The sequence below is a fragment of the Ceratotherium simum genome, chromosome 12 (assembly GCF_057802395.1).
Source record: "Ceratotherium simum simum isolate JZ-2026a chromosome 12, ASM5780239v1, whole genome shotgun sequence".
Classification (NCBI taxonomy): domain Eukaryota; kingdom Metazoa; phylum Chordata; class Mammalia; order Perissodactyla; family Rhinocerotidae; genus Ceratotherium; species Ceratotherium simum.
Window position 1 is genome coordinate 60,069,486 of NC_141911.1, and position 22,733 is coordinate 60,092,218.

The 22,733-nt window shown below is 37.7% G+C and overlaps 1 protein-coding gene across 1 annotated transcript in view; it reads left to right on the forward strand.

Annotated features, from left to right (window-relative positions):
- Nucleotides 1-22,733, forward strand: part of PRDM5 (PR/SET domain 5) — a 199,892-nt gene that overhangs the window by 12,594 nt on the left and 164,565 nt on the right. The window contains 1 exon segment of the mRNA XM_087437677.1: nt 6,705-6,788. Within this exon segment, the coding sequence (XP_087293803.1) occupies nt 6,705-6,788 (84 nt within the window).

Genomic DNA, 22,733 nt, shown 5'->3' on the forward strand with positions numbered 1-22,733 from the left:
TCCTGGGCTGCAAGGATGGGAAAGGCTGTGGGCTGTGGCCTCCTCTCCCATCTCTGACATTCAAATTCTTCACAGGATCTTCTAGTTTCCAGTCCTCAGCCTTGGCTCCTCTGCTATTTTCCAGTTTATTACTCAGCCCACTGGAGAGAATGCCTCACACCAGTTCTGTGCCAGAACCTAAGGCTTCACTTACGCCCAGTTACTTGTACATGCTAGTAGCAGTTGTTTTGCTCAGAGAAGCAAGTAGCTTATGGTTGGGGTTAAGGGAAAAGGTGCTGCATTCAGGTCACCATATACCCAGAATCTCTTCTTCTGCACAACTCTCCTGCATTTCCCATTTCATGTTTATTTTATAAGTGATGCATTTTATAAAGAATAATTCTGTTATATCTTGGACACTAGTACATTTCTTTTCCCTGATGTCCGCTGTATCAGCTGAGGGTAAGAGAGACAACTGCAGTAATGTAAACCTTGGGAATTCTCTTCTCCCTATAACAAGAAGTGAAGTGGGCATTTGCTTTTATCAGTTCAGTGGCTCAAAATGTCAAGGTAGAAGTCTTCGCAGTTCTCTTGGCCTCAAGATGGCTGCTTTAGCCCCAGGTGTCATGCTCTTATTCCAGATGGGGAGAAGGAGAAAGTAACCAACGCATTAGGGTATACTTGCCAGGTGACTTAGCTCTCATCTAAGAGCTTTTGTGGTACGTCCATACAATAATTTCTGCTTCTGTTAGCTCTCCTCTCTATCTAAATGGGAAGCTGATAAATGTAGTTTTTCTACTTGAACATATTAATACCCTCAACCAGGTCAGTGTTATAATACTAAGGAGAACGGATATAGAGAGGTGACTTGTCTCTGCCCAGGCAGTCACAGTAGGGAAAGAAGGGTAGGTATTTTTCATACTGAACTTTTTAGAAATGCACTTTGTTGAAGGCCTAATTGTATTGCAGGAGCACACACATGCACAGTAGTTTAACATTGAAATATAATTATGTTCTAAGTGGGGACTCTGGACTCCTTCTGTGAAAAATCATCATCATTTCACATATAAATGATTCAGCTGCAGATTGATTTACTTTAATATAACTTATTTCATCTATATGTATATTTTTTTATTTGCTGAACCATTTCAAAGTAAATTACAGATGTTATGACAATTCACTCCTCAGTATTTCAGCATAAGGACATTCTCCTAAAATAGCCACAACATCATTTTAACATCCAACAAAAATAACAATAATTTCCTAATGTATTGTAATTCCAGCCCATATTCAGATTACTCCAGTTGACTCCAAAATGTTTTTATAGCTGTTTATTTCTGAACCAGGATCCCATCAAGGACCACCTATTACATTTGGTTGTGTCTGTTAAATCTCTTTAACAGTCTCCCTCTTCCTATCCCTTTTTTTAAAATAACAATGAGTTTCTGAAGAGATCAGACTAATGGTAGAGGATCTCGCAATCTGCATTTATCTGGTTGCTTTATTTAATGGGTTTCTCTATCTTGGGTATTTCTTCTAATCTGAAAGTTAGATATAGGTAATTTTACTTTTTTATGCACTGACATTGTATATTAAAGCACTCCTCCCTACTCTCAGGATACTTTTTACATTGCAGTAAATAGTGCAGTGTTAGCAGTGGGAAACAGGAAGGAGCATGGGGAAACATCCAGCTCCCTCTGGTCTGTGTTTTATCTGAGTGCTCTCTTCCTAGGTAGCACCCATCTCCCCAGGTGCTGGGTGAGAGACAGGATAAGGGGGAAGAGGTCTGCGCATGTTTGCTTGCCCTTTCGCTTGTGGAGGTGCCCGGAGAGTTCAGCAAACACCTCTTTCACGTTCCTATGACAGACACTGGGGAATGAAGGGCTAGAATGATTTTCTTCATACTGCCTTATACCAGGGGGTATACACTGCTATCTGGTTTTCCCACTGTAGTAATGCCAACACTGGGTTAACATAAGTTTTCTATTGTTGTAAGCTGATGATACTGTATGAGTATCTATTTCACTATCAACCTTTTACCTAATGGTTTTAGAATCTATTGATGATCCTTGCCTGAATCCATTATATTGTTAGGGATTTCAAAATGGTGATTTCACTCAAATATTCCTCCTTTATTTATAAGTTAGCATTCCTCTTTAAAGAAGAGCTTTCCTTCATCATATGCTGCTGTCTGGTTGTCCTGAACTAGGGTTATTATTGAAAACAGGACAAAATGCTTAGTTCTTTCCCTTTACTAATTTTAATAAGCTGTTATTCTCTAGTGATGGCAAATGAGGTTTAAAAAAATTTTTTTTCTTTTTCTTTCTCTCTGTGACAATCATTATGGACTTAAGAATTTGTTAATGTCTTTCAATCAATTACACTCGTGTTCTCTTTGATTCTCAAATTGCTCTAAATTTGGCCTGTGGAAGCTCTTTCTATTAGAGAGCTGGAAGGAATCTTGGAAATCAACTAGTCCAAATCCCAAAGTTTTATAGGTGAGGAAACTGAAGCTCAGAAGTTTGCGACATCCTAATGTGTCACAGCTAATTAGTGGCAGAGCAAGGATTAGGACCCAGGTCTCTTGAAGCCTCAGCTGGTGCTTCCCCCACTGTTCTAAGAGAGAGATCTGCAAGAAGTCTTGCTTTCAACTTCTTACTAATAGTATTAAGCAAAATGAAAGAAAATGGCCCACATGTTTGCAATCATACATTTTCCGTTTATTAATAGTTATTGTCTAGTCCAGTGGGTGGCAGATTGAATGGATTAACTATCTGCTTTGTTCAGAAACAGCAAAGAAGCAGCCTTGTAGGCTGGGTGTTGGGCCGGTCTGAGAGGTGAGTTTGACTTGGACAATTTGACATCTATAGGTTGAATTTGTGTTGCAGTCACATTTTATTTGACCTGCACAGAGTTTTGAAAACTTGGAATTCATTGCCAATATAGAAAAGTAGTGATTTCACGTAGAGATTTGAGTTGTCAGCCTCTCTAAAATATTTGCAGATATTGGGCAACATTGGACCCCCATTGTGATATAGCAACAGTCAGTTGGAGTGGAAGAAATTTTTAAATGGGTGGGCCCTTCCAACTCGCCTCCTGGCCACTCCCTAGTGTGTCCTTTAATATTTGTTGTTGGGTGTCTGATGTACTGCTTTCCTGCCTAACCTTGTAAGCATTTCAGATAGTGACCCTTTAGATGGTTAGAAGTGAAGAATTCTAGGAAGGTTCTTGCAGTGAAGTCACAGAGTGAAGGTAATGTCAGGAATGCAGGCACACATGAACAGCAAGACAATGGTAGAGCTGACGGTTTTCCTGCTGCTTGTATGAGATCTTCAGCAGCTTAAACACAGAAAGTAAAACCAATGATCACAGGAAGTCAGCTAAAAAATTTTGAAACTTTTAAGAAGATAGTTTGAAATATTGGTTTTTTTCCTATCATTAATTATGAACTTCACCTTAGGTATTTAATATGCTCGTGCACATGTGTATATAATTTATGTTATAATGAATCATGAAAAATATTCATGTTTGTAGCTTGAAAATGGTCCAATACTGGCAATTTCATATGGTTCAACTAAAAGAAAAAATAATTACATATATATGGGTCGTGTGCCCCAAACCTTCCTTTCGTAGGTGTGTTACCCAAGCAGGCTTGAAGCCCACTGAGGTAGAAGCAGCTTGCTCTGAGGTCAGAATTTCCATAGGAAATGGTTAGTGAATAAAGCAGTGTATTCGGTAAAATTATAAGAAAAAGTGCTGTTTGTATAGTAGAAACAACAGTGAACCAGGAATTATAGAAGGGGTGGGTAGCAGGTGCTGGGATCGTTAGGGGAAGGCTTCAGAGTGCAAGTGGGTCTTGTAAGGATAAACTCTTCATCTAAAGCCAAATATAAACTTTTAATTATCTGCATTGTTTCTTACCACAAGTGCTGTGGATATATAAGAGTTGGCTATTTACATTTTTGTATTCTTGCAGCCACAGAAACTTAAGTTTATTTGGTCAAATCATTCTAATACACACTCACTAGTGTCCTTTGAAGGCAATCTCATCAAATCGAGAGAGCTCAATATACTTATAAATTTGCCCCCTCTATCTATGTTTTTATGTCATTGTCTTTCAAACTGTGGCTTGCAACCGATTGGTGAGTTATGAAATTACCTTATTGGGTCAAAAGTAGTATTTTTTAAAAAGTGAAGTAAAATAGAGTAGAAAATATGGGAGTATGTTGTACAGAGTAAGGGTAGTAGTGTTTCAAGAAATTTGTATTTTAGTTTTATATCTGTGTGTTTCTGTGTCTATACATGAATATGCTAGGTTGAGATGCAAAATGTATTTCTTACTATGGGCTGAGGAAAAAAATTGAAAGCCATATTTATTATAATTTGGTAGTTTGAGTTTATGATGGAGCAATTGTTACTGTAAATAGCAAGGCTTTAAAGTCTAAGTCCTGATGCTCATTTTGAATTTCCAAAGCTATAGGTCCTTTAATAATCTTATAGGTGTGCATCCGGGCAGGCTTTTCTCCTCATCCCAGTGCATTTATTTGGGTTTCCATTTCTTCCTCTTTAGTCCTTTGAACACTGTTGAATTGATCGATTCAATTGTTTTTCCTCCAAATTTGTACTCAAAGAGGAACTTTCCAGCATGGGTAGACCAGTTGCATTGGGAAGCGTGTACTCAGATTACTTACCTTCTGCAATAGTTGATGAAGGCTAAATACATGACAAAGAGGAGTGAAAAGTTGAACTACGTGCATTAATACCAAATCCTCAAATTTATTACCAAAAACACACCTTATTCTTTGGTCGGCCTTCCAGATCGGCTTTACCATCAGGCTGTCAGTTTCTTCATTCAATTCAACAGTCAGTGTGTTGAGTGACTTCTGTGAGCAAGGCTCGGCCGCGTAATTATTGAACTCTGTAGTCAACAAGAGCTGAGAAGAGAGGCATGAGCCTGACTGGGCCCCAGGTCATACAGCTGTTTGTCAGGGGTTTGAGTGGGGGCTTGGGGAAGGGGACAGTGCCGGGGCTCTCCACTCAGGATAAACCACTGGTTCCTAATCTTTTCTCTGACCTTTTTGCTAGGTGATGAACCCTAATCAAGCACGTTATTTAAACTCTTTGAGTCTCAGTTTCCTTCGTTGTTAAATGGGGAAATTTTCACATAGGTTTATTTGGAATGTGGCACATAGTAGTTCAGTAAATATTAATTTCCCTCCCCACTTCTTTCATTTCTTAAACAGCTTTCCTTAACTGCCATTAAATACTGGTAAAGTCCCATGTTGAGGTGAGAAATGGTTACCTTTTACAGAAAGCATCTTTGGGGCTCTGTGCTTGTTTGGCATGAAGTGGCTGGTGGTTTGGCTGGTGAGGCATGGAAGGATGGAGAAGCAGAGCCAGCTTCCAGCCTCTCTGAAATTTGCTCGCTAAACTTTGCATCGGTAACTTTATGTTATTATAAATAACAGTCTCCTTGTTTCTTTGGTGTGCTCGTGCTTCGGTTATTTAGGTTTATAGTTTTGACTTGAGGAGTCTCTGTAGCTGTTTTCTGTCCCCAAGTTAACATTAAAGAATAGGTCTTCCGGGCTCTGCCATTATTCGTGGCTTCTCAGGACCGTTTTTTGTTATCTGTAAAATGAAGGGCTGGGTTAGCTAGTTGTAATTCCTTTTAGCTTTAACATTTTACTCTTCCCGGGAGTTCGGTTTTCTGTTGTTCATTAAGTAATTTGTATTCCTTGAAACATTGCGTTGGTGGTTATTTTTCCTTTAATGATGTTCATCAAAAATTCCCCTGGAGATTTTGTTGGTTTTTCTTCCTCCTTCTCCTTGTGAAGGGAGGGATCCTATTGAGAATAGTCACAGGTGGTTTAGAGGATGCTCACAAAGGCCTGAGTGGCTCTGTATCCTCTGCACACACTTCTACAGACCATCTGGCTGGACAAGCACGACCCCACTCTCTCTGTCTCTGCAGTCCCTGCTTTGGTTGCCTTAGTGAGAAAAGAGTGTGACTTACCCCTTCAACTTGCCTGGGGGGTCAGCCACTCCTGGTCTCACCTGGGAACTTGTCAAAATGCAGCTCCCTAACATGCAACTCCCAGAGAGTCTGATTTGATAGAGCCTAGGATTCTGGATTTGAAACAAGTGATGCTGGTGATCTCACGCAGGTGGGCTTCAAAGCACGTGCTTTGAGAACCCTGGTTTATAGTGTGTCCCCTTGGCTGTTTGACAGATTGGCAGGAGAATTTAAACTTTATTTATGAACGGTCTTCCTTGGAGAATGGCAAGCCTACTTCCTTCTTGTTCATAATTGGGATGAATTTATGATTTTTATGGAAACCAGGTGATTTTCTACCTGGTGGGCTTGTCTCTCAAGTCAGGCAAAACTCAGTGCTTGTCGTTTTGAGACCGCTTGCCAGAGGCGGCAGAGGACTGAATCACGTAAGTACAGTGTCAGGGCCCTGTCAGAATTGGAACGTTAAGCAGTTTAACCCTTTTCTTTTGGCTCCTGTGTTGTGGGTTTAGGCTCTTAGGCTAAAAACAGATTAAGTTGGATTTTAACTATGTAAATATTTTGTGTTGTGTAAATTAGTTAATATTTTAAATGTGTCTCAATTTTTGGGCATGAAGATTTGTAGAAAAACAATTTTCTAGAAGACAAATAATAGGTTATTTTAGTAACTTGATTATTGTACTAATCCTTTTTCAATATAATCATTACTACTCAGGGTGAAAAGTTTGGACCGTTTGCTGGAGAGAAGAGAATGCCTGAAGATTTGGATGAAAATATGGATTACAGGTTGATGTGGGAGGTGAGGATGTATTGGTATTTTAAATATTTCAAATATGTTTCTCTTTATACTATTTAGTGCATTTACAAGGCTAAGTTAATAGATATTGATTCCAGTTGACTATCGAAGCATTGAAGTGTTTCCATTTTAAGGAACCTGAGTAACTTAAGCACTAAAAAAAAAATACTGTTGAAATACCTTACTAGATAATTCTTCTAAAACTCCGAAGTTTATATAGTTCATCATTGAAAAATAAGTTTTCTATGCATAAGGATGTTTGGATTTCAAAATAACCACGTTCTTGTACTGCATTTAGAATTTGATTTCTATAAATGATATACGTTTTCTTTAACTTTTATTTCCTAATTTCAGTTCTAATTGCATAGAAACAATGCTGAGCTCTATGTTGGAATAAAAATCCCACCTTAAAATGTTTTTTACCTTTAAAAACATGTATTTAAAGAACCGTGACACTTAGACAGTCTTTTGCAATCTGAAGCTTCCCTAATGTAGGGATCTGTATATACAAATGTATGTCTGTTTATTAGGAGGATTTTCTGCCTAGTTTGTGCCAATTGTATTTGTTGCTGTTATTTTTCTAGTCATTAGAAAAAGAAGGGCCTGAGGGATGGAAATAGAAAAATAAAGGCGTAGAGAATGTTGGAACAAAAATGTGGAAAAGAAAACTCAGTCCCAAGGATTGTATTTAGTGGGTTCCATGAGGAGGGTGGGAGTTGCGATATGTGTAGGTGGGGCCTAGAGAAGGAGGGTCATAGAATCAGAAAGGGGTAGAATCCTGGAACAGAGAACTACATGTAAAAAGTCTCTCCGAGTGTGTGTTTATCAGTTAGGGTCTCCAGAGCAACAGAACCAGTAGGATGGAGACCTATATGTATTTCAAGGAATTGGCTCACATGATTGTTGGGGTGGCAAGATGGAATCCGTAGGGCAGGCCCACAGGGTGGAAACTCAGACAGGAGTTGATGTTGCGGTCTTGAGGCAGAACTTCTCTGGCTAACCTCAGTTTTTGCATTTAAGGCCTTTGACTGGATGAGGGCCACACACAGTATTGCCGGTAATCTCCTTTGTTTCAAGTCAACTGATTGCAGATGTTAACCACATCTACAAAATGCCTTCACAGCAACACCTAGATGAGTATTTGATTAAATTACTGAGTACTCCAGCCCAGCCAAGTTGACACATGAAGCTACTGTAGTGTATTATGTGCAAGCAAAATACGTTTTTAAGCATCACTCATATTGCTGAGACTGCTGGAGGTGGGGAGTGGGGTGTATTAGGAAGAGATTCTTGAAAGGCTTCTGCAGTGCGGCTGATGGAAAATGGAAATTCATAATATAGGCTTCATTATAATTTAAGGGGAAGTGTTATTGATATTGCCTTAATTTAACGTGCTGTTTTAATTGTTTCTTTTTATGAGCCTAAAAATACTTTTAATGGCTTTCACTATTTTTCTGTAAGATGTTAATTTTCTCAACAGTTAATTTTTTTTTACCATGAAGGTTTTCAGAAATCAAACATTTATGTGACTAAAAAAATTGATAATCTAAATAAGTCATAAATGATAAAAATAGCAATTATTTAAGAGGCTGTTAATGGCTTTTGATATTCGTTTTGTTGTCTCTGAAAATTTTAGTGTGATGGTCACGTTAATGTTTTGCACAGCTGGTTGTGAGGCATTGTTAAGCAGATAATGATTATAATTATTATTTTGAAAGGACTTGCATGTAGGAAACTTAAGAAGACTTTTTTGTATACCTTAAACTTATATAGTTATGTATGTCAATTGTATCTCAATAAAACTGGAAAAAAGCAGGCTGGTTTTGTACTGTTATACAGTCGCCAGTGCAGCAGCAGATCATCCAGTTTTGCATCATCTAGTCCCGTGGTTCTTTAATGTCTTTACATTATTATTTAGTTTTTACACGCCAATATCCCCAGTCCGCCTCATTCTGCCACCCAAAGAGCTACTGATTTTATACATTTTATGTTCAAGTAGTGTTACATTCGTATAAGGAATGGTGACTGTTCTCTTTTATTCTACTCCTTGTTTAATATTCGTGTTTTGCGTAAGTAATATTGGTACTTTGTACACATTTCAGAAGGGGATTGATGAAGAGTCTTCCTGTCCCCTTCAAGCCTGCTCTTTCCCCTAAGACCTCTGATCCCTTTAGCCCCTTGGTTCACGTACCTTTCCCCGCCCCTCTGTGGTTCTTCTCCTCACAGTCTGGTCTTCCCTGTGGATTGTCAGCCATCCTCTGCTCTGTCCAGTTGTGCTGCTTGCTGGGCAGGGCAGGGGACAGACCGCTCAAAGGTATGTCTTCTGGGGGGAAACATTGAAAAAAAGACCAACACCCTCTGAACTGTAAAGGCTTACTGCCTGCCAGATTTAATTTTAGTCCTTATTGTGTTAACTGAGTGAGCTGCTTCCCAGCCTTGAGATATACTATTAAAGTCTTTTTTATTATTTTAGCTTTGGAGGTGCCAGGATTCAGAAGGAGCGTAGAGAAAGGAGAGTAACTGTTCCCACTATAGTCTTCTCCTCGTGGACTCCCTTTGAGTCCTCTCAAAGGGAGATAATGAGCCTCCCCTCTTCTGGTGGGTAAATTGGCACTGGTTATTTAAGTCATTTCTAGTGTGCGCCATAGCTACAAAGCTAACCACCTCCAGTTCTCGAATGGGTAGTACTTCTCCTCAAGCCCATAGTTACTTGTGTTATGGTTATGGAACATGAGCCAGATACTGAGGGTAGTGTCTGGAAAATGATGTCATGTGAGAGACCATGTGGCATAGCTCTTTCTCAGTTTACACTTGCACTTTACTTGTGGTGCCAACAGTTCTGGTGGACAGGGCTGGGAGCCCCTAGGTGGCCATGTCATACCAGAGAACTTGGAGGCACCAGTTAGGGTTGAGCCTCCTGATGTGAGTGAGCCCTGTTAGTTGGGGACAGGGTATAAAGGGATCTGAGGGGATCAGTGGGGAGCACTGAGATCGTCTACTGCAACCTCCCCCTCTCCCCCCGAAGGTGTAGCTCGGAACTTAGCGATGCCCACCGCTGCAGAGCCTTCACCAGCACTCAGCCTCTTTCTGTGTTGGCCGCCAGGATTTGAGATTGGAGTCTGAAGAGACTCAGTCTTGTCTGTTCTAAGACGTCTTGATAACCTCAGAATTTTACTTTTGTTTTAAAATTAAGTGTATTAGCAGAAGAATTCTGGATTTCTCAGCCAATTATAGAGCTTGAGGTTGGAAGCCGGTGCCTGATTGTAACTGCTTCCCATTAATAATTTGGTGGAATATGCCCAGTTGTCTGTATTGTATTCTCTTCTTTCCTTAATTTGAAGTCTTTCTGTCTACTTTTTTTCCAGGTGGTTTGGAGCTTAAGATATATTTCCTTCCACTCTCTACCCGCTCAGACTTGCTCTAAGACCAAAATCCTTTCATGTACTGTTGCTAAAACTCTCAGTGATCCTTTGTTTTTAAATCTCCAAGACCTTCTCTTTCTATAATATTTTCTTTGGTATTTTAAACCACAGTTCAAGTACCTCCTTTCCAGGCACTGGCTCTTATGATTCCAGCACATTCCTTTAAGTTTTGGCACCTATAGAACACAACACACATTGTACATTTTCCTCGCCACCTTCTTAGCCTAATTATTCAGGTATTATAAAGTGGCTGCTGGTGAATCCAGTCTCTGCTTGAATCCTCCAAACAGCTCTGGTTTTGGCAGTGGGTCTTCCCTTCCTTTTCCAAAGCATCCTCTTGCATCGCCTGTAAGAGGTTTTTGTGTAGAAACTGGCCTGGTAAGTTTCTCAAGACTTGGCATTGTCCTGGCATTTCCAGTGGAGTCATTCGTTCCTGAACTTTGCATCTATCCTGAGATCACAAAAGTCTCAAGCCTGTCCTATCTTTCTTTTCTACTCATGCTGGGCCCATGTTTGCCTCTCAGTCTCTGAACAGTCCAGCTAGTCCAGTTGGACTTTCAGTGGTGTGATCTGATGCAAGTTGAGCCAGAATACTATGCCGCAGTTCAGAAATACTGGATGGGCCCCTGTGGACAAAATGTTCTTGCTGTTAGCCAGTTAAGAACTCACATGCAGAATCCCAAGGACCCAGATAAATACTGGAGATTCAAGTGAAATATCCAAATTCTAGGTGATGTTTTTATAGGAAAAAGTAAAATCCATTTTACTTAGATACAGATTGGTTTCATGCAATTTTATCATCTCTAACTTAGTAGAAATGTATCTGTATCAACAGAAGGACATTAAGAAAACAACAAAACAGGGCTTAAACTTTGCTTTTTAAAAAGGCCAAGCTCTTACTCTTAAGGAGCCTGTGGTCTTGGAAGGGTTCCAGAAGTAACACGTTGTGGGGTATACAAAGTATAATGAGAGCAGTCTGCTTTACCTGCATGAGCCTGACTTAGTGGCATTTAAAAAGTTTTACATTAGTTTATTTTTCTAAATCTATCCCCTTGAGGATTGATGAGGGAAACTATATTTTTTACATCTGAGGCCAGTGGAATTACCAAGGCAATCTGTCACTATAATCGACTAGATAGCTGTATATTACAAAATGCAGAATATCAAATTATCATAATTTTATTTTTGTAAATAAAAGATTGCAGAAAAGATTTTGTACCTCTGGATAAATAACATGTTTTCAAAAATATAGCTACCAAAATATATGATTACAAGATTTTCAGGTGTTTTTGTGAGAGTTTTTGTGAGAATTGTTAACCTCCTACAGTTATAGTAAATTATTATTTCAAAATAAATGTATATACCAAGTGAGCTGGGGGCCTTTCTGTAATTGGGCTTTAAAAACAATCCAAATATATATGGACTGTTTTTGGAAACTTCCTTTCAAACCCCCAGTCACTTATACACTGGTGATGGTTCCTAATTAGTAAGCCCTCTCTCCTTAGTTCTAACCAAAGAAGAGCAGATAGGAGCCAGATGAGGACTAAATTATCTACCTCATTAATGAGCATACAGTAACCCTCTAAGTTCATGCCTCCAGAAGAGCTGGATTGGAGAATGTAACTGGGACCCACCGTCAGAGTGTGGCCTTTATACTCTGCTCCTTAAATCTCGACCTTTGTACCACGTGTGGGAAGAGTTGGGCCTGCAGAGTAGATTCGGAATATACTTGCCCATCAACTGCATGGAGAATTGTGGCCTGACTCATAGACAGCATAATCGGAATGGAAGATACCAGAGAGCCTGGGAGAGGGGCAGGTGTCCAGCCTGCTGTAGAAGGTGTGCCCTGAGTCTGATGGCCGGTCTGCTTCCTACTCGGCAGGGAGTTGGGCACAGAGAGGAAGGACTGTCAGGGTCTCACCAGTCAGCTGAAGAGAAGGAACCGTGAAGGAGAGAAACCCAAAGTATATTTGCTCTTAATTTATATCTCTCATGGAAAGTGAAGAAACATGAAAAGGAGGAGTACAAGTTCTTTACTGAGAATTTGTGCATGTAGAATTAGTTTTTCCTCTTTCTCATATTGAAAAATGATGAGTCCGTTTGGAATTCTTTACAAAACAAAAATAGGCATGGGAGGTGCAGCATGATGGAAACAGGAAGAATACCAGAGTTGAGCAATCTTCAGTCTGATTGTGCCCCGAGGATGTGGTAAAGCTCTTGTTCTTTTTGGGCTTATGTTTCAGTAGGGAAAGATAGATGTAAAATAAAATACCCTTAATAAGTAATATAGTGATAGGTAGTGATATGGATATAAAGAAAATAAAATAGGGCAAGAAGACTTACCTCAAATAAGAGATACTTGATACTTGATGACTTGAACATATTGATATTACTGCTGAGAACATCTACAAAAGACAGATTACATATCAGATAATTTGTGTAAGGCCATCAGAGAGCTGTTAAAGCAAGAAGTACCAGAGTGTCTAAAGCTCGAGAGAGCAGAAAACTTTGGAGAGGTGAATTGATAATCTGCAGCCTCTTTTCTCTTGGGAAAGTGGTCAGACTTTTGCTCATTCTAGATATGGACAAGCGGCTGAAAATCTGAGCTCAGGTCATGTAGAGGGTTAGTGTTTGAGCACAGAGAAACAAGTGTCACTTTTGGCTGTCTTGTGAGTTTGGAGTGACTATTGGAGACTCAAAGGAACTCAAAAACATTGCTGACTCTTCTTCAAGACATTTGCAAGAATTGTGAAGCTGTACGGCAGAATGCTATCAAGTTAAGCCATACACTTCCAGAAGGCGGAGTGTTCTGCAGGCTCATGTTGCTGCAGAAGGGCCATCAGTGCACATCATACTCTCAGTTGGAAGCACTGTAGGGCTGTGCTGTAGGAATAGGGTCAACTGAGGCCGGTTGAAGCCTGCCAACTGAAACCCAGCCTTGAATCAGCTCACTCCCTGATTAAAGTTAACAGTTTCCATTCTGCCTGTCAGAGGTCAGGATGAACCTATTCTGGAGAAATATAATATCTGGATCCTCCAAAATTTTTTAATATACAGTGTCCAGCATTTAATAAAAAATGACTAGATGCTAAGAGATAGGACTATATGACTAAAACCAAGAGAAAAACTGGATGATGGAAACTGACATAGGATGATTCAGATATTGATTGGAGTTAGCAGATGAGGACCTTAAAATAAACATGATTGATATTTTCTTGCAAATGGAAGAGGAGATGAAACAAACAGATGAAAAGATGGAGAGTTTTACTAAAAATTGGGATGTATAAATGTCATATAGACATTCTAGAAGAGAAAAATATAATTGAAATTGAGAACTCAGTGTTTGAATTAGATATTAGGTATGACACAGCAAAAGACAGGATTAGTGAAGAGGAAAAGAAGTCAATGGAAAATATTGAAAACGAAGCACAAAGACTAAAAATAGATGTGTGAGACAGTGAAAATATCTAATATATCTGTAATGTTAGGATGTTTTAGCATTTGTTTTGAAGGAGAGGGAGAAAATGGGGCAGAAGCAAATTTGATGAGATAATGGCTGAGAATTTTCCAGAACTGTTAAAAAACATTACTTGACAATTGAAGAAGCTCTGTGAGCCTCAAGCAACATCAGTATAAAGAAAACTGCATCTAGGTATATCTTAAACTGTTGAAAATCAAGGCAATCTTAAAAACAGCCAGAAAAAAAAAGCAACATTATCTTCAAGAAAGCAACAGTAAGACTGATAGCAGATTAACAGAAAAGGCAAAAAAGGTAACAAATATAGTAGACAACTGAATAATATATTTAAGGTGATAGGAAATATTTGCCAATCTAGAATTCTGTACCCAGCAGAAATACTGAAAAATGAAGGTGTAGTTGTCTGGGCCTCTTCAGCTGTGACCATCTCCCTATGTGACTGGTGCTTTGGATTTGTCTCACAGAATTAGCCCTAGACATAAGTCTTTGCTTACTCTTCAAATGAGGAAACCAAGACCACTTCCAAATCCCAGCCTAGATATAGATTCCAATCTTCATTTTATTTTTTAAAATTTTATATTCTCTGGGAGCAAGTTGCTATCTCCTATTTTTTTCCCTTTTGTGCTCAGTTACCTTGTTCTAGTGAGATTTATTTTTTTCTTCTCTTTATGATATGATTCTCCACTTATTTTGTGGGAGAGAGAAAATGTGCTTCTCTGGATTCACTGAAAGGAGGGAAAGAACAACAGGAAGCATTTAAATACAGAGATGTATGTATTGAAATACGGACTTGACAAACAAGCCAGTCAGGGAATTTTCAAAGTAGAACAAAAATGTAACAAACTCTGCAAACTATTCAAAAGAGGTCATAATTGATCTCCGAATTCCCAAATTTAGAGGTAATGTTTGTTGACCATGTGCAAATGACTGCTCTGCTTGGGGATGAGAATGAAGAGATGCTGAATTATTTTCTCGGAACTGAAGTGACAGAATTTGAAGATTTTGACTCATACTACAGAACACGTTTTTATTTTGCTGAAAATTATTACTTTAAAATAAAGTTTTTTCCTATACATTTTATCTCAATAAGAATGGTGACCCATCTTCCAAGTTGTCTGAAATCAAACAGGAATCTGGGAAGCACTTGATGGAATGTTCATGTCAGACACAAAATAAATCTGTTTTGCAGAAATAGCACGAAAAATCTTTGACCTTCTTTACCTGGTTCACCAATGATTTGGATGTAAGTGCAGGTGAATTAGGAGAGTTTATCAAAGATGCTGTTGGCCAGATCTGTTCAAGTACTATTTAGCTCCCTATCTGGATGATAAAGAAGGGGAAGGAGAAGCAGCTGATGTTTGCAATGGTGAAGAACATACTGATGATGAAGAAGATGAGGATGAAGGAGAAGATGAAGATGGTGATGATGTGGAAAAAGGAGAAAGGTTGAAGAGGAAGATGACGGATAGAATACTAATAGATTGCAACCTTCATTTTATTTTTTAAAATTTTATATTCTCTGGGAGCAAGTTGCCATCTCCTGTTTTTTCCCCTTTTGTGCTCTGTTACCTTGTTCTAATGAGGTTTCTTTATTTCTTTTCTCTTTATAATAATGATTTTCCACTTACTTTTTGGGAGACTATCTTGGGCAAAATACAATGGGGAAAAAAATCTGCTCATTTCTGATCCAAGTTTCTTTTTATCTCTTCTTTTCTCAAAAGATGTGACTGTCGTGTTGTGGAATTGACACTTCACTGTGCGCTGTGGGAAAAAGAAAATTTTCTCCCTTTGCTTTGCTGGAAGCTGGAGGGTGTTTATCCTCTTTGTGCTTAAAATTCTTGATTTTTGCTTCTTTTTCTAAAGGGCTCAGAAATTACACTGTGTCTCTGTGCGAATATGGACATCTACCATCATCACCATGTACATGCAATTTGTTAAATAAAAAAATCTAGTAAAATGGAGTTATATCAAGTGAGGAAAGGATGGGTTTGAGATGTTAGGGCATTTTAGTGTCAGCAGGAGAGAAGAAAGAATGCAGCAGAAGCAAATTGAAAAGATAATGCCATTAAGTGGGTATTTTGACAACATGGCTTCTCCTGGGGCTTGCCTAATTAAAGTTTAACATGGTACCTTTAAAATAAAATTCTCTGCTACTGATGACTTGAGCTCTACCACTTGATGGACTAGGGGTATCATCCACTATGTGTACGATTTTTGAAATTGACATTCTCTGTTGTAATTTTGTTCCTGTTCATTTTTAAATTTTATTTTTCTTTCATGGGAAGGGAAAGAATGCTCAGCTCTAAACCTTAAAAGTATATGTACATTTCTTTGCTATAGTAAAACTAAATGTATATATAAAAGATTTGATGCTTTTCCCTTAGAACACATAAATTTCAGACCTTTCAGATTTGATTTGCTTAATAAGTAGTACTGTCAAAAAAATTAAAGGCAAATAAAGATGTTTTCAGATAAGCAAAAGCCAGCAGACCTGCACCAAAAGAAATTAAGTAAAAGGTAGCTCTTTTGGGAGAAGGAAAATGAATCTTGACGGAAACATGGAAATGCAGAATGGAGTGAAGAGCTAACAAAGGGTAAATATATGGTAAATAATCATAAATATTGATGGTACTAAACAAGAATAGTAATGTTTTGTGGGTTTAAAAATACATGCAATTTATATAATGATAAGAACAATTCAAAAGGCAGGAGGGAAGCAGATGGAATGAGAGTTCCAAGGTTCTAGCATTATCAAGTAAATTTATCTAATTAAATTATCTAAAAGAATAGTAAGAGATTGTTTTTACTAACAAGTTAATAAAAGGAAAAAATGAGATAATAAAAGAATTTTATTAATGCAGGAGGCAGACAATAAATGAGGGAAAAAGAAACAACTGATTCATATAGAAAGTAAATAGTAGGGCCGGCCCTGTGGCTTGGTGGTTAAGTGCGCGCGCTGCGATGCTGGTGGCCCGGGTTCGGATCCCGGGTGCGCATCGAGGCACCACTTCTCCGTTCATCCTGAGGCCGAGTCCCACATACAGCAACTAGAAGGATGTGCAGCTACGACGTACAACTACCCACTGGGGCTTTGGGGGGAAAAAATAAAAATAAATAAAATCTTTAAAAAAAAAAAAAAAAAAAAAAAAAAAGAAAGTAAATAGTAAGTTAGTAGCTTTAAATCCAACGAGATCAATAATTATATTAAATTTAAATGGACTAAGTACTTCAATTAAAAGACTATTAATGGATTGGATCCAAACATCAACCTGATGCCCCTTAACAGACAGTTTTAAAATATAAAGACACAGAAAGCTTGAAAATAAAAGGATGAAAAGAGGCTGGCCTGGTGGCCTAGTGAAGTTTGCATGCTCCGCTTTGGCAGCCTAGGGTTCACAGGTTCAGATCCCAGATGCGGACCTACATGCTGCTCATCAAGCCATGCTGTGGCAGCATCTCACTTACAAAAAATAGAGGAAGATTGGCACAGATGTTAGCTCAGGGCTGATCTTCCTCACCAAAAAAAAAAAAAGGATAAAAAAACATATATATATACAAATAGAAAGAAATCAGGTGTAACCTTACTAGTATTTAACAAAGTAGACTTTAAGGAAGAAGCATTACTAGAAATAAAGAGGGTCAATACACTAGAAGATATATATGTTCCAAATGTGAAAGCAAAAACTGAAGTAGCAATAGAAATAGATAAACTCACAATCCTAATAGAAGACTTAAACACACCTTTCCCAATTGCTGATAGAATAAGCAGGAAGATAAAACTGGAAAGGATAGAGAGATAATCTGATCAATATAATCAATATACAGGACCTACATGACATTTATAGAGCAGTGTACCCAATGACACTTGATCAAGTAATGCACATGGCACACTTAACCAAAATTAACCATATGCTGTGTCATAAAGCACAAGTCAATAGATTTCAAAAGATGCAATCTCATTAAAAATCCTAGCAAGATTTTTTTTTTTTTGGTGGAAACTGATTCTAAAATTTATGTGAAAATCCAAAGGGCCATGAATTACCACGGTGGCCTTGAAGTGAAGGAACAAATCTGGAGGACTTATGCTGTCAAATAAAAAGGCTTATTATAAAGGAATTCTAATTTAATACTATAGCATTGACACAAGAACAGACAAATAGACGCTGTTTTTGACAAAGATGTCGTTAATAACATGGTGAGGAAAGGATGGCATTTTCAATAATAATGTTGGGTCAAAATGATATCTTTATGGAAAAAAAGTATTTTGTCCCTTAACTCACATCATATATAAAACTTCAATTCCATAAGATTGTAAATGTAAACTTGTTAGGTAAAAACAATAAACCTTCAGAAGAATACCTTCATGATCTTAAGGTAGGTGGAGGTTTCTTAAATAAGAAACAGTGAACACTGTAAAAGAAAAAAATGACAAATTGGAGAACAGTAAAATTAAGAACTGTTCATCAGAAGATACCATAAAGAGAATGAAAAGCAAATAACAGAGGGGGAGAAATTTGTAATGCATATGTCTGAAATGGGCAAAACACGTGAACAGGCACTTCACACAAGAAGGTATCCAAATGACCAGTAAATATGAAAAATGGTCAGCTTCATTAGTCATCCAGGAAATGCAACCCAAAAGCACAATGAGATGCCATGATATATTCAACAGAATGCTAAAACTGAACAGACAGATAATGTCAAATACTTGCAAGGATTATCTGAAACTCTGACATACTTATGCTGGTTTTTTTTTTTTTATTATTTTTTATTTTTTTTACCTATTATTTTGCTTCTATTTTTTTTTAAATTTTTTGTTTATTGCAGTAACATTGGTTTATAACATTGTATAAATTTCAGGTGGACATCATTATACTTCTATTTCTGCATAGATTACATCATGTTCACCACCTAAACACTAATTACAACCCATCACCACACACATGCCGAATTATCCCTTTCGCCCTCCTCCCTCTCCCCTTCCCCTCTGATAACCACCAATCCAATCTCTGTCTCTATGTGTTTGTTTATTGTTGTTATTATCTACTGCTTAATGAAGGAAATCATACGGTATTTGAACTCCCTCTGACTTATTTCACTTTGCATAATACCGTCAATGTCCATCCATGTTGTCACAAATGGCTGGATTTCATCGTTTCTTATGGCTGAGTAGTATTCCATTGTGTATATATACCACATCTTCTTTATCCATTCGTCCCTTGATGGGCACTTAGGTTGCTTCCAAGTCTTGGCTATTGTGAATAATGCTGCAGTCAACACAGGGGTGCATGTATCTTTATGCATTGGTGTTTTCAAGTTCTTTGGATAAATACCCAGCAGTGGAATAGCTGGATCATATGGTAGTTCTATCCTTGATTTTTTGAGGAATCTCCATACTGTTTTCCATAGTGGCTGCACCAGTTTGCACTCCCACCAGCAGTGTATGAGAGTTCCCTTCTCTCCACATCCTCTCCAATACATATTGTTTCCTATCTTGTTAATTATAGCCATTCTCACGGGCGTGAGGTAATGTCTCATTGTAGTTTTGATTTGCATTTCCCTGGTAGTTAATGATTTTGAACATCTTTTCATGTGTCTGTTGGCTATCTGTATATCTTCTTTGGAGAAATGTCTGTTCAGGTCTTTTGCCCATTTTTTAATTGGGTTGGTAGTTTTTTTGTTGTTGAGATGCATGAGTTCTTTATATATTTTGGAGATTAAGCCCTTATCAGATGTATGGTTTGAAAATATCTTCTCCCAGTTGTTAGGTTGTCTTTTCGTTTTGTTGATGGTTTCCTTTGCTGTGCAGAAGCTTTTTAGTTTGATGTAGTCCCATTTGTTTATTTTTTCTATTGTTTCTCTTGCCTGGTCAGACATGGTGCTTGAAAATATGTTGCTAAGACCGATGTCGAAGAGCGTACTGCCTATGTTTTCTTCTAGAAAACATTTCATAGTTTCAGGTCTTACATTCAAGTCTTTAATCCATTTTGAGTTAATTTTTGTGTATGGCGTAAGGTAAGGGTCTACGTTCATTTTTTTGCATGTGGCTACCCAGTTTTCCCAACACCATTTGTTGAAGAGACTTTCTTTTCTCCATTGTATGTTCTTGGCTCCTTTGTCAAAGACTAGCTGTCCATAGATGTGTGGGTTTATTTCTGGGCTTTTGATTCTATTCCATTCATCTGTGTGTCTGTTTTGGTGCCAGTACCATGCTGTTTTGGTTACTATAGCTTTGTAGCATATATTGAAATCAGGGAGTGTGATACCTCCAGCTTTGTTTTTTTCCCTCAGGATTCCTTTAGCTATTTGGGGTCTTTTGTTGTTCCATATAAATTTTAGGATTCTTTGTTCTATTTCTGTGAAAAGTGTTGTTGGAACTTTGATAGGGATTGCATTGAATCTATAGATGGCTTTAGGAAGTATGGACATCTTAACTATGTTAATTCTTCCAATCCAAGAGCACGGAATATCTTTCCATTTCTTTGTGTCTTCTTCAATTTCTTTCAGCAATGTTTTATAGTTTTCAGTGTACAGCTCTTTCACCTCTTTGGTTAAGTTTATTCCTAGGTATTTTATTCTTTTTGTTGCAATTGTAAATGGGATGGTATTCTTAATTTCTCTTTCTGCTACTTTGTTGTTAGTGTATAGAAATGCAACTGATTTTTTATGTTGATTTTGTATTCTGCAACTTTAGCATATTCGTTTATTACTTCTAAAAGTTTTCTGGTGGATTCTTTAGGGTTTCCTATATATAAAATCATGTCATCTGCAAATAGTGACAGTTTCACTTCTTCCTTTCCAATTTGGATCCCTTTTATTTCTTTCTCTTGCCTGATTGTTCTGGCTAGGACTTCCAGTACTATGTTAAATAGGAGTGGTGACAGTGGGCACCTTTGCCTGGTTCCTGTTCTTAGAGGGATAGCTTTCCGTTTTTCACCATTGAGGATGATATTAGCTGTGGGTGTCTCATATATGGTCTTTATTATGTTGAAGTACTTTCCTTCTATACCCATTTTATTCAGAGTTTTTATCATAAATGGATGCTGTATCTTGTCAAATGCTTTCTCTGCATCTATTGAGATGATGATGTGATTTTTATTCTTCATTTTATTAATGTGGTGTATCACGTTGATTGATTTGCGAATGTTAAACCATCCCTGCATACCTGGAATAAATCCCACTTGATCATGGTGTATAATCTTTTTAACGTATTGTTGTATGCGATTTGCTAGTATTTTGTTGAGGATTTTTGCATCGATGTTCATCAGTGATATTGGCCTGTAATTTTCTTTTTTTTTGTGTAGTCCTTGTCTGGTTCTGGTATCAGGGTAATGTTGGCTTCATAGAATGAGTTAGGGAGCTTCCCCCACTCCTCAATTTTTTGGAAGAGTTTGAGAAGGATTGGTATTAAGTCTTCTTTGAATGTTTGGTAGAATTCACCAGGGAAGCTGTCTGGTCCTGGACTTTTATTTTTGGGGAGGTTTTTGATTACTGTTTCAATCTCCTTACTGGTGATTGGTCTACTCAAATTCTCTACTTCTTCTTGATCCAGTTTTGGAAGGTTGTATGATTCTAAGAATTTATCCATTTCTTCCAGATTGTCGAATTGGTTGGCATATAGCTTTTCATAGTATTCTCTTATAATCTTTTGTATTTCTGAGGTGTCTGTTATAATTTCTCATCTTTCATTTCTGATTTTACTTAATTGTGCCTTCTCTCTTTTTTTCTTGGTGAGTCTAGCTAAAGGTTTGTCAATTTCGTTGATCTTTTCAAAGAACCAGCTCTTGGTTTTATTAATTTTTTCTATTGTTTTTTTGGTCTCTATTTCATTTATTTCTCCTCTGATTTTTATGATTTCCCTTCTTCTACTGATTTTGGGCTTTGTTTGTTTTTCTTTTTCCAGTTCCTTTAGGTGCATTGTTAGATAGTTTATTTGAGATTTTTCTTGTTTGTTGAGATAGGCCTGTATTGCTATAAACTTCCCTCTTAGAACTGCTTTTGCTGTGTCCCATAAATTCTGGCATGTCGTATTTTCATTTTCATTTGTCTCCAGGTATTTTTTGATTTCCTCGTTGACCCAGTCGTTGTTCAGTAGCATTTTGTTTAATCTCCACGTGTTTGTGGCTTTTCTGATTTTTTTCCTATAGTTGATTTCTAGTTTCATACTGTTGTGGTCAGAAAAGATACTTGGTATTATTTCAGTCTTCTTAAATTTATGGAGACTTGTTTTGTGGCCTAATATGTGATCAATCCTGGAGAATGTTCCATGTGCATTTGAAAACAACGTGTAGTCTTCGGTTTTTGGATGGAATGCTCTGTATATATCTACTAGGTCCATCTGTTCTAGTGTATCATTTAAGGCCAATGTTTCCTTATTGATCTTCTGTTTGGATGATCTAACCGTTGGTGTAAGTGGAGTGTTAAAGTCCCCTAATATTATTGTGTTACTGTCTATTTCTGTTTTTATGTCTGTTAATAATTGCTTTATATATTTTGGTACACCTACATTGGGTGCGTATATATTTTCAAGTGTTATCCTCTTCGATTGTTCCCTTGATCATTATGTAATGTCCTTCTTTGCCTCTTTTTAAAGTTTTTGTTTTAAAGTCTATTTTGTCTGATATGAGTACTGCTACCCCAGCTTTCTTTTCATTGCCATTTGCATGGAGTATCTTTTCCATCTCTTCACTTTCAGTTTGTGAGTGTCTTTAGGTCTGAAGTGTGTCTCTTGTATGCAGCATATATATGGGTCTTTTTTTTTTATCCAGTCAGCCACCCTATGCCTTTTAATTGGAGCATTTAGTCCATTGACGTTTAAAGTAGCTATTGATAAGTATGTACTTACTGGCAGTTTTAAACTTTTTTTTTCTCAGTGTTTTAGTAGTCTTTCTCTGTTCCTTTCTTCTTCTACAAAGAACTGATGGTCTCTTTAGCTTGACTTCTGTCTGAAAGCTCTACTCTTTAACTCCCCTCCTCCCTCATTTTATGTTTTTGATATCATATCTAATCTCTTTTTGTGCATTTGTATCCATTACCCTCTTATCATGG